This window comes from Macrosteles quadrilineatus, unplaced genomic scaffold (assembly GCF_028750875.1).
Source record: "Macrosteles quadrilineatus isolate MER2022 unplaced genomic scaffold, UCM_ALF_1.0 Scaffold_1__1_contigs__length_201487025, whole genome shotgun sequence".
Classification (NCBI taxonomy): domain Eukaryota; kingdom Metazoa; phylum Arthropoda; class Insecta; order Hemiptera; family Cicadellidae; genus Macrosteles; species Macrosteles quadrilineatus.
In genome coordinates this window covers 12,806,943-12,820,015 of record NW_026542594.1, presented here as the reverse complement: position 1 = coordinate 12,820,015, position 13,073 = coordinate 12,806,943, and the positions used below count along the sequence as shown (strand labels likewise).

Here is a 13,073-nt window from a genome sequence, read left to right as displayed (position 1 = left end):
AGTTTACATTTTCCCAGTTTTCACCCATAGACCACAGTCTAAGAACATCAAAAAATAATATAGATTGGTTGAAGTAGGGACATGGAGTAGTCCAATTTCCTCTTATGACACAGTGTAACATCCGCCGAGCCCCGTAATCTGGGTGATCTCATGACCAGTCCTCGGTCCAGAACCGGTCCTTGAGGTAGTTGCACTGCTCCAGTCACCGATTAATTGTGTAACTTCTCACAGTTCATTGTGGGTAATGGGTAATCCGCCTCTCATAACCAAGTAGCTATCTTCATATCAGCCTAGTTTACTGTACAATTTCACACGCTGCTTCCTTTGTTCTTTCGAATTCCCAAAGCTTAGGCGTGTAGGTTCATTAATATATGTGAAACCTGTTTCACAGGCAGGATTCTTCCCTGCTAAATTTTGATTTGCCAAAGCTCGTAACGGTGTGTGCCACTGACCAGAGTGTACCGTGTACCTCTGAGTCGACCCCCACCATGTGCCCTGGGAACCAAAAAGGTCACGAACGCGAACCGGTGAGAGTAGAAGATGCGCGCGGAGAAAGGGGGGCGAATCTTGCCTAAGATTATGTACTTTAGTATTTCCGTATAAATAGAGGGGTATCTGGCGGGGAGGTATTAGTGCTTTGGTGGCAGTGTAGGAGACGATATGGCAGCCGGTGTGTGGGGTTTGGTGATCTTTTTGGTGGTGCAGACGACGTTCGCGTTACCCACTAACAGTGAGGAGAACGAAGTCGTCCCCGGGCTCAGGATTTTGAGGAAGTTGTATGACGACTGTTCGAAAAAGGACTCAGCCATGATGTGTTTAAAAGGGAAAGCCATTACATTCTTCGACCGTGCTAGCAGAAGTGACTCTATCTCAGTGGGTGATCTGGTGACTCTAGTCCGCGAGGAAGGTTCCAGGGTGGATTACGGGAGGGCGATCACCGAGACCGACCTAGAGACCGTCTCCCAAGGTGCCGACGAGACCTCCAGGGACGCCAAACTCAACGACCTTCTGTTCGACAGAGTGGCACGATTCTTCAACTCTCACAGCGTCAAGCTGTCCCTGCCAAAGATGTCCTCTGAAGAACTGGCTAGAGGTTACGAAGAAGGTAAAAAGATCAAAAGTAAAATCCAAAACTTGATTCTATATGCACTAATCATCGTACTTTCTATACTGTGAGGTAATAGTTCGTCTTATCGTTACTACTGTGTGTGCCATGCATTATTTATTCCTACTTCTGCTTACGGAAGATAGAGTAGACATTTTTAGGTTCGAATTGCTTCACGCCAAAGTTTAAATTGAAACTTTTGTTTCATGAATCAGTTTTATTTGAAGGGCTTTCGATTATGCCAAAGATATTTTTATTTGCTTTAAATTGCTTTTAAACATTTATCTTTACAGTTTTGAAAAAATAAATATATTTAATCAAAAATACGTTATACAGTTCATTTAAATATACACACAAGTAAATATATTTTAAATAATAGACTAACATATCTCGTTGCTGTAATGATGGACGATTTTGGACAACGATTTAATATCTTTTAAGTTCAAATTATCGATACACCCATACATTAAATAGATTATGCAATAATCTTATATATTTGTTTAACTCGATGCTCCCTAATTCTATATTGCATAACTTAAAAAACTACACTGCACTTAATTGGAAATGCCAACAAATAGAAACATCAAAATGCCTACGAAATAAAGTCAGAATAACTCAACTAAGTAAAATAGTACCGTTAAAATACATTATATCTAACCAAAAAAATGTGATAACAGTTAAAAAATTGTTTGTTACCTGTTAGGGGCAATTATTCGCAATGTAAAAAGAGAACTATATTTACTATACCCAAACATTGTCAAGTACAAAATTTAGTACAAAATATGTAAGAGATACACGCACTTGTATCATAATATTAAGAATGAATTTGGAGCATTACTTATTTGTAACCTAAAGATTTTAGTCAGTGTGCCATTTTGTAGTTTTGTGTTAATTTATTTATGTTATATCACTGTTAGTAAGCACCTTATTGTTTAATTGTAAATATTTTGATCAATAAACTATTTGCTCCAAATTCATTCTCTGTGTTTTATATACCTAACCTCTTTTAATCTTACTTACGAAACATGCATAACTACATTATTCGAAACACATGCATTGATCTATCATTACCTTATGAGCTTGAAAGTAACTATCAACATCATATTTAAATCGCAATTCATTCTTGCTCAGCAGATCAGTATGAGTGAACTGTAATTAAATATCTTAAATTACAGTTTATCACAAAATGGATCTAAAAAATAAATTGTACGCTTTTAATGTTCAATATACATAATGCTGGTAAATATTCAATCTAAGTTAGGTATCACAAATCAATGAACTATATTTTGTAGATAACTACGAAAAGTAGTTCCTTTAATGAGAAACAAATATTGAAAATAAATTATATGACGAATTCCAGTGAGTAAAGAAAACATCAATTAAACAAAACCATGTTCACAACCTAAGCATGTCTAAACAAAACCATGTCCACAACCTAAGCATGTCTAAACAAAACCATGTTCACAACCTAAGCATGTCTAAACAAAACCATGTTCACAACCTAAGCATGTCTAAACAAAACCATGTTCACAACCTAAGCATGTCCAAACAAAACCATGTCCACAACCTAAGCATGTCTAAACAAAACCGGTTCACTTGTTCATATAGGCATATAAAATTAATATTTTCTTGGGTACAATTCTGCAGAGAATCTGCGATATATTATCGGTTTGAATATCAATAGGCCTATATAGATTTTAATTCAGTTCGATAAGTTATATCGTTTGTACAATACTCTTTTTTTATGTAAACATAGAATTGAATCGACTTATCATTTGTTTATGTTTTTATTATCTATATCTATCTAATATGAGTAAATTTGCAAACAATGATTTAAAAAACGGGTCCTATGATTTCTTCAATTTTTTTTAAAAATATCTTAGTTTTAGGCTGAAAACAATATCCATGCCAGACTCTGTTCTGGGAAAATTAGTTTTTCATTAAAACCTTAAAATTAAATTTTAAAATATTTAACATTTTTCTCTTATAGACTAGCTATGACTGTTTTACGAAAATGTAAACAAATGGATTCTAACATATGCTTGTAAAAAAGTCATCTAAAGTACAGTAGCAAATTACAAAATACAGTACAAAGGAAAAGGAAATGTCTATGAATGCTATTGAACATTGATTATACAATACATTTGAATTGTATGATGTATTACTAACCAAATGGATAATTACGAATGATCAAAAACGTTAAGTGTTTTACAACAAAACATCATACACTAATATTGAACTAAAAGTCTAAAGGAAAGGCCAAGGACGTTTTGTAGTTTTCGAAGAATTGATGCGTTATTCAACGATCTTATAATTATACTTAAGCTGTTCCGCGATCCCAGTAACTAACGCAATAACAGTCAATATTAATATATGTATCATGAGTTTTATATTTGAGTTTATTGTAAAAATCTTTTTTAGATTGCTCGCCTAGATGAAAAAGTTTGTTAGGTAAATTAAGAATGAGTGGATGTCTACCGAAAACGAATTGAATTTACAACTTAATTAATCAATTCAAAACTAAAAATGTTTGTAGACTTATAGGTTTAATTTTTTTACCTCTTGAACAAATCAAACACCTCGAGAAATGCTCGGTCCCCTAGTACTTGTTTAATAAATGAATCTATAGACATAAAAAATGTATTGTATGAAAATTAACAAAATTATATACAACTAACTACAAGTTATTACTTAGTAGTTTACTTAGTAGTTACTTACCGTTTAGGATTCGAGAATGTATAGTTTCTTTCACTTTTCGTCTTACAAATTCCAAATAAAACTAGGGATAAAATCGAAGAACAACTTTTAAGTGTTTTTGTTATTCCAATTGTTCTATTTTTTTGTCATATGGTACAATTAAACCCAATTGGATATTTATATCGAACCGAGTTATAATCGATATATATATATATTTATATCCATCCGATAATAATTCGCAGGTTCACCGTGTAACTGAAACCACTTACATTAAGTATACAAGTAAACATGTTGCTTGTCAAGTATAATAGAGGAGGCTATGGTATATGAGATTAGCAGATTTAAACTAAATGCCAATATTGATACTGTTAAAAGCATTTTCCATTTCATAGCTTCTATGTTTGTTGGCAAAGTCTCGTACTAATGTTACTGAGGTGAATGATAATAATGCACCTTTAGGGCTCAGCATTTGATTTATTTCTAGGGTTCGCTTACAAATAGCCAGTGCTGGTGACCAACATTCTTTATAACTGGTTTAAAAGGGATTTGTAATTTAACAGATAGTTTCATTTAGTTGAATGTTTATCCGCAGTCATACTGTAACACAAGATGAAACGGATTATGAAAATAGATATTAAAAATTTCCGATTCTAGTCTGATTGAGGAATAGTCAAAGCTTATTAGTAGTTCTATAATATAGTTCCATAGTATGATCAACTTAACAACTGTCTCATGAAAAATAAAAGGGTATTGAATTATTCGTTGTGCCAGGGAAAAAGTTTTAAAAATTATTTATATGTGAAATTTGTGCATGGGTCCCCTCGTAAGTCTTAATTGTTAAAATTAATTAAGCAGGATAGTAAAATTTGACAACAATCGTTTTACAAGTAGTGTTGTCTCTAATTAAAAAAACACATCAGATAGGTTTCTGCCTGTGTGTGATAAGCGTCCACACTGGCTAAGTAGATGGTAGTATTGATTATAGTTGCCATCTATCTATATATTAATAGGCAAGCATGTTTCTTTAAAACCTTTTTTCTCAGCTCGTGTGAATCGTAGGGAAAATCTACGCATACCGTTGGAAAGCTATTTTCCTGTAGGTGTGCAGAATCCCTTTATAAATTTAAATAGGCTCAAAGATAAGCACAAAAAATAAGTTTAAAAATTTGAAAAAATTAACATGGATCTTATGCGTTGCTATGCTGGTTACGAAATAACAACGAAATATAAACAGAAAATCAAAACAAATGGAGGAAACTCCAATCACATGTTTTATTTACAGTGTGGGGTGAAAATAGATAAGTGAGTACATTACATATTTTTGGTCGAGTTTCGACCACTGGACGACCTCTCGTAACTATTAAAACATATGTTTAAGGCAGGGTAAGGGAGGACAATGGATGGGGATACCGTGGGTTTGGTCAGTTATCTAGTAGACTCCGTTTATTTTACTAGGTCATTAAGAAATGTTTTTATACACTGGAGCGTGATGTACAGTTTCATGCTGATTTCTGTTTAGTGATGTTTTCAACGTTTTAGTATCAAATTAATGGTCAAGAAAACACTTGATCAAATAAAAATACATGTGATTCACAGTAATATATAAATAACCGTAACGTGTATTAAACAAAAAATATGTAAATTTAAGAATTGTACAAACAAGAGGTAAATGGGCAGTAAACAGTATAATACCTGACACATAAAGTTGGATATTTAATTACTTCAGGTAGCATTTAGGGGTGTGCGTTCTAAACCAGCAATGGAATAATAGAGTACGTACAAATTTGAATGGAGGCTTAGAGCCTCTATTGCAGAAGTAATAAAAACTATGGATAACATTTTACTTTTCAACAATTTATAGGTTATTTATATAGATATTATTTATCATGTCAAATTTTCCATAATTACTGTTTGGGTGCACTTCAAATTATGCCCGATGGACCTGGTTAAAAACGTGAGCTCACAATAACGTGTAGTAAAGTACAAAGGCAATTATTGAAGTCATTACAATCTCGTTTTTCAAAGCTATGACACTTGGAACAGACATGTTAACCTCTCAAGGTAAAAGTGTAGTAGATGTGTCAAGATATTTCGTTCTAAAACGTAAACAATCGCTTTAAATAAAACTAGTTAACATTTACGAGTGTTAATAGTGTTTTATTTATGAAGGTCAACGGGGAGGGCTTACAAAGTTTTTCTTGTTGTGAAAATAATATGTTGTTTCACTGCTCAATATTATGTATGAACTCACTTCAATCAGCTGTGGAAGCAACGCAAAGTGAAGTTAAACATAAAAAACTCGTTATGATGATATTATATGAACCGAGAATTTTTCTGGATATCCTGTTAAAATCTCTTATTTCATTAATTGAATGAGCTATACAATTTCAGAACAAATAAACTAAGTTATATAAGTGATATTACTCACAACTGATCTATTTAGAAAACTTAATAAAAAAAATTTGCAGACGTGTTTTGCTTGTTTTCATCAATTGGTTATAAAAATATTAGAAACCTCGTTGTAATAATCATAACTGTGATGTATACATTTCCCGTTAGTTTTACCACGAAGAGAGACGGAACCACCTTTGTTAGCTGTCTCCTCAAGGTTTGCTGCTTCTCTGCCAGGGCGCAGCACTGCCTCCAACAAACTAATACATCTAATTGTATGGTTTTAATAAAAAGAAAACACGAAATATAAGGAATATAACTTTGATTTAATTTTATAAACGAACCACTGTTTGTCTAGCTCATGGTTTAATGTGATTAGTGGTATTCTACATTAATTAAATAATATAATTACATTTTAGAAGATTTATTGTATAGAAAAAAAGTTCAACATCAAACGAAAGAAAAGGTAAATAATAAGTTAACAATAATTGGTAACATGTGTTTTAAATTATGATCAATTGAATACTGACAGGTGGTTAGGTTCATTCACATACTCCCCTCCTACCACAACTAACTAACATATTATAAACGTAAAGATTAAAAGAATTTTCATTACTGAAAACTTGAAAAGCTCTATACTGTACACATTTATTCCTGCAAAGATATTAGCTAGTCATAATCCCAGCAAGTTTAATCTCTCGGCAGGAAACCGAATCTCTTCACTTTCCTTTGTTTATGGTTTCCTTAAATGGTATCCACTCCAGACTACCATATCCTACATGCGATACCTGACTATGAAGGATTTCCGCTGATTTATTATACGATTTCCGCAGTTTGGTTATCCTTTATGTTATTATAACGAGTTGTCTTAAGTGCATCTAAATGAGGGCATAATATACAGTATACCACCTCATAACGATAGCGATACAGTAGTTCAATAGAATAATATTCAGTGCTCAATTTGCGGGGAACGCGGCGGAACGGTACCTTTCTTTCGGAAAAAAATATTGGCATTAATAGGTACATGAATGGGTACAAATCACAATAAATAGGTTACAGTTCTGGCACGTCATGTGAGGGAAATTCTGTTACGCACATAGTTAGTTAGTCTGCAGTTGAGACCCCTGAATTGATAAGTCTAATCACTAAACTACCATTAACTCCGTTGAACACAGCCTGGGATTGTTTGTCACATCGTTCTTCAGGTCAGGTCGCATGTGACCTAGGGCCCGATAGCTCGCCCTGCCAGGGTGTCCTCAGTCTAACCTATACTTGATTGACAATATAATCTACGGAAGACATTTACTGATATACATTAAATGCCCTAATGCTCCAGCAAGGTCAGTTGTTATCACATCATTATTAGCCTCCTGGGTCACGTCTGTCACACAGCAGGGCGTGGTACAACACGTTCCGACACGTCCACGCTGATGACGCGATAACGCGATGTAAACAAGGTCCCGGCATGTAGGCGGGTTACGGAAAATACATTGTGATTAATTAAAAACGCCGACGAAGTTGCTAATAACATTGATTAGCCAATACGTTAGATAGTATCCAGTGGCAATGTTTACATACAATTACTTGCAGATTGCCTACTCTGGGTGTTATTAACTCTTTGAAGTAACACAGTAATGAGTAACTATTCTCACTTAGTGTTTGAGTGTTCAAATATTTTTGTAGTGCACTAATATAAAATCGATGGCGTTAAAAATTCAAATAAATGGTTGTTTGTAGAAAACGCTTTAACCGTTTACATATAATATTGTTATAGGCAATTTTGAAAATGACTCGTAATTTAGGTATTGTTTCTAACCAATGAAATACCTGAACGTGTTTAACCTCAGCAACGTTTGTCTAATCACATGAAAAGTCTTAGGACTTTCACAAGAAAGTAAAAGTCTGAGAAAAAAATATGGTCAAAATGCAGAAAACCGATTTTTTTGAATACTTATAGCAAGTCCTATTTTTAGTTTATGAAACCTTACGGGCATCGATCTTAAAAATAATTTTAAAATTTTTTAAAAATTGATTGTAGTGTAAATTTCGTCTAAACACTCTGGGTTTGATGCTGATTAAGTGATTATGATCCTAACTGGTTGATGTAAATAATTAAAAATGGGAAATATATATAACCCATTATTTACGGTGAACTTTTGCAAAAGCCTAAATAATACCTACAAACGTAATCGTTATGAACTACTTGTCAGATAAAACCAATTTTAAAAATATAATAGTATTCTTCTTTATAATGGTAGTTACTATTTCCTAAACTTAGATATTGAACTTATCGATAGTCAACTCTAGTTCATTTTCAACCAAGGTTTTACTGAAATAATGTTTTTCTGAATCTAATAAACTCCAAGTCAATCAGTTTAAAGTAAACGCACCTGCATTACTTAGATAAATTGTAGTATATACCCACACCTTAGTAATACATCAATGAAATTGTACTATTGGGGCCTTGAACTTCAAACACATAGTCCTCAGTCCTTGAGCAACAATGAGTTGATTACTATTCATTGAACTTTCAGTTTATAATCATTAGAAGTGGCCTTCAATCTTACCATGACAAAATATTATAACCATTTCGTGCTTTGCAAACTATTAATGACACGCCAACATCCTAATTGCGTAATCACGAATGAACTCTAGTCCAACATAATTTAGTCTTACTTGAATGGGGCTCACTAAGGTTAAAAGCGACGTAAATATAACTTTACTATCTCAGATTAAACAACGTCCACACCTAGGTATTGGATAACATGTAGCGTGTAGGCCTAGGCAAGGTTATCATCGTGGAATGTAGGGAACAGGCAAATGGCAGCGTACCTTGAGGATTATTGGTTTTAAATTGATGTAAACGTCTGTATTGTGGCCTAAGGTGTCGTGTTTATCACTATAGTATACGACAGGCGGGGTCAGTTCAGGTATAATGTCATGCAGTGAGTGGACAACGTAGTGTTTTGTACTTAGCGTGGAAGTTTGTGCCTCAATGAAAAACTGAATTGAAAGTACGGTTTTTATACTGCCTACTCTTTTCCCAATGAAAATATCCGTAAATGATCCCAAAGAATTTCTTTTGTACTTTTCAAATCACTTACGGTAAAAAAACTTGATATTATACTGTACAGGTTAAATTCAGACTATCACGTTTTCTACGCTGTGCAACGTAAAGTAAATTCAATAAATATTTTTATTTTATGAATAAAGTAAATGGCTATCTTTATGAAAACAAGATTTAAAATAATTGTGTATTTAGGAAAAATATATAAAATCAATGTTTTGCTAACATTAAATGTATTGTTATTGGCTAAGCTTGATCCGATGTTACTGTATTTCTCTATATTAATAATATTGACATTGTTTCTCTTATACTGCTTCAATATATTAAAATATACAAACATACGCACCCATTGGGAATGGTCAGAGACATCAGTCCTAACCGAGCGTTAAAGTCTTCCAAGTTAGTTGTCACACTAGATGCCATTCCCTGGCCGTGACCACCGGGACATCTCTGTATTAGTAACCTTCACCGACTCATCCATTCTCTGACATCGACACTTCACTGACATTACATCACACACAGTAGTCAGTCTCACTCGTTGACCGACCCTGACCCCGAGTTAAGTGGTGAGATGAGAAACGTAGCCGCGTCTCAGACGTACTCATTCATGAAAATGACGTGAATGAACTATGTTAATTCACATTTGTGTCTGAAGTAATTTATTATTTATAGGTGAACGGATTAACGAGGTTTTGTTTCGACTTTCAATAAACAACAACAATCAGACCATAACAATTGGAAATGCTATTTTTTTTATTTTGACATTGTTTTATGTGCAAAAACTGAATCCTAAAGCACCTGAATCTTACTGCAGCAAAAGGTTTATGCATATCAAAAATGCAATGTGTGTACACAATAAGTGTATCTACGCTAAATTGATCGTTTTATATTTGAATATTACATTTTATTTAATCCTATACGTTTTAACATCTATCATCCGATTGCTTGAACTTATATAAAAAACGTCCATAACCCATGGGTAAATTATTTTTAATGCATTAGACTTACAGTATAAATTAAATGCACCTGAAACCAATTATTTGATGTTTAAAAAGTGATATTGGAAGTAAGAACGTTCTCTAATATTTATTCAACCATACTCAAGCTACATTTAAATTTTTATGTCCTTGACTCAAACATAATGAGCAGTGTACTATAACAATTTTAAAATATGAGAAAATAAAAGTCATAAGGCATAAATAATTAAAATCAAAAGATCTTTTCAAATCTGGAATCTATCCTAAATTCAATAATCATAGTTGGAATGTCTTAATCATACAAGGCTTTCTCCATATTGAGGTCCAGTGTGGACAGTACTGTACAAGTCAGGACACATGGCAGATGACTTGTCATTGCCAGGATGACTAGATGACCAGCAGGTAAGTCACCTGCCACCACCAGTGAAAGTCGCCAAGGAATCCTCATTTCACGGTCAAAGAAGGCCCGGCAACGTAACCCGGTTTTACTCCAACCGTCGCTAATGGTGGTTTAAGGACATGTTTGTTACAGGAAACAGGGTTAAGTATAGCCCACAATGTGCCTACTAACTCGCCATCGTCGTCCGGTCGTACAGGTACCGTTCCCTCGTGTCAGCGAACAACATGGCTTAGCGCCACCGCTGGGATGGTTTCATGATCAAACTATTGAGAGTACTTTAGTAGTAGTGCTGAGGCCCAACCTAGTTATATAGAGATTACCTATGAAATGATATGCTGTTCTCATTAATTTAGGTTAAACTCAATATCTTCGCACGGTTATTGCAATTTATGAAATATTATCAACTTTGGTTATAGTAAAAATGAAATAAGTAGTAGATAAGGCACTTTTAATGTACTCATTATGATGATGAAACCATTCAGGAATTAACAATATTTATAATACCCCACACAGTTTCAATTTCAACGACATGCTTTCTATTACAGATCCTCCGTAAGTGTCTGAATTGATCAAATCCTCACATGACTCAGCCGTTCTTTGTCCCCAGGTCGTGGTAAAATGAAGAAGATGATGAGCATGATGATGATGATGGTGATGATGAAGAAGATGATGCTGATTCCAATCGCTCTCATCGGTCTGTTCCTGTTAGCTGGAAAGGCATTCATCATCAGCAAGATCGCTCTCATTTTGACCCTCATCATCACACTGAAGAAGCTTCTGAACAGCAAGATGGAGGAACACCACCACGAGCACAGCAGCGGCCACGGTGGGGGCTGGGATAGGAGGTCCTTTGGCTTAGGCAACGAATTAGCCCATGAGTTGGCCTACAGCGCCTACCTCAAGCAGGACTAAGATACCTTTTTCTGTAAAATACGAGGTCGTGTATATATTTCTTCACCAACTACGGGTTTTACGATACTACACTATACTACAATTCTAAAAACGGACTACTTGTGATATAGCAACGAATTTACAAACAGAAAATACTTTTTGAACTAATCAAACTTTTCTTATAATAAGTAGTTTCATGGTATAGATCTATCATAAAGACATAGAATTGTGAAACTTGACATCACGCAACTTATCTTACAAACTCATAACTTCTTCAGACTTAACTGTTTAAACACTATTTTACTTATACAGTTCTTTAAATAAGGTCCACCCTAAACACTTTGGTAAAATGACAGCTATCTCTGCTATAACGAACTTTAAATCTTTTCTATATTTTATAAGTGTACTCCCTTTATCTTTCGTCGCATTGTTTCGTCTTTGAATGTAACCATTGCCTATTTAGTCCTCTTACAAAATTATTGTTATTTGGTTAAGTTCAAAACGGCTAGTTATATCAAAGAATATCAACAGTAACAGGTGTAAGTAAAATAACATAAAGACATACAAAGTAATTTACATTTTTTTAGGAAATTATTTATTTTTCAAGTAATTGTTAAAAACACATATCGAATCCAAATGCTCATTTTTAGGTAGGCATAGTTATTATTGTATTGCTAGTATACCAAAGATTATTTCGTTTTCCTAGACTATACGCCTATGTTTCGTACCTTATAAAACACTACTTAAAGCTATAATTTTACTGAGGCTTATTTTTTAATACTAAACTGCTTTTCACTACACGCACTGATCTTATATTTCCACTTTAAATATCTTAAATGAGTCGAAGGTTGGTAGCCATCTTAAGGTTTAATGACTTTGTCGCAATATTCGATTTAACTGGATTTGTGGTATCGCTTTAAACAAAGCCAGCAGTGTACTCCATGTTGGGGACTGTTATCAGTACAAATGTTATTTATTTTCCTGTAAACATTCTTTTTAATTTATTTTATGTTGTAATTATTTTGTTATTTATTAAATTTTTGTTTGAACTGTATCGCATTGCCTAAACCTTCCATTATTTAACTTGCACGGGATTCCTTGTATGCAAATTAATTAGACTTTTTGACTTTACTTATTTATGGAGGTGTACGCCCTAGCAGATTAAACAGGTAATGTTTAAGAACTTCGTATCATTTCTTTAAGTTGTGGATTAATCAACATTTTCCCTTGTCTGAAAGTCCAGATAAGAGAACCTTCAGCATTTGGTGAGCCTCGAACCCCCAACCATCAAAACAGCTGTGTCTCTATCAGTTCATCATACTGTTGTACTGTTACAGTCTAAAAACGCATCGCAATACCAAATAAGTTTAAACATAAGTCAACTAATAATGTACGACCTAATAAAACTGGTGTGCTATAAAATTACGTTTACAGCAACTGGCTTACATCGGCCTTCAGAGTAGAACAGATCTCATACCAAGCTTAAGCTGCGCTTGAAACAGAACTTACATTAAATCATGGAGGCGGTGAATAACGACGTGGCTT

At 34.0% G+C, this 13,073-nt stretch overlaps 1 protein-coding gene across 1 annotated transcript; it reads left to right on the top strand.

Annotated features, from left to right (window-relative positions):
* The first annotated feature begins 640 nt into the window (after positions 1–640).
* LOC128982820 (uncharacterized) lies at positions 641–12,582 on the top strand. Its single transcript, XM_054401836.1, has 2 exons — positions 641–1,105; positions 11,245–12,582. Exons 1-2 carry the CDS (start codon positions 661–663, stop codon positions 11,547–11,549), a joined length of 750 nt encoding a protein of 249 aa, XP_054257811.1. The 5' UTR covers positions 641–660; the 3' UTR covers positions 11,550–12,582.
* Positions 12,583–13,073: the final 491 nt, after the last annotated feature.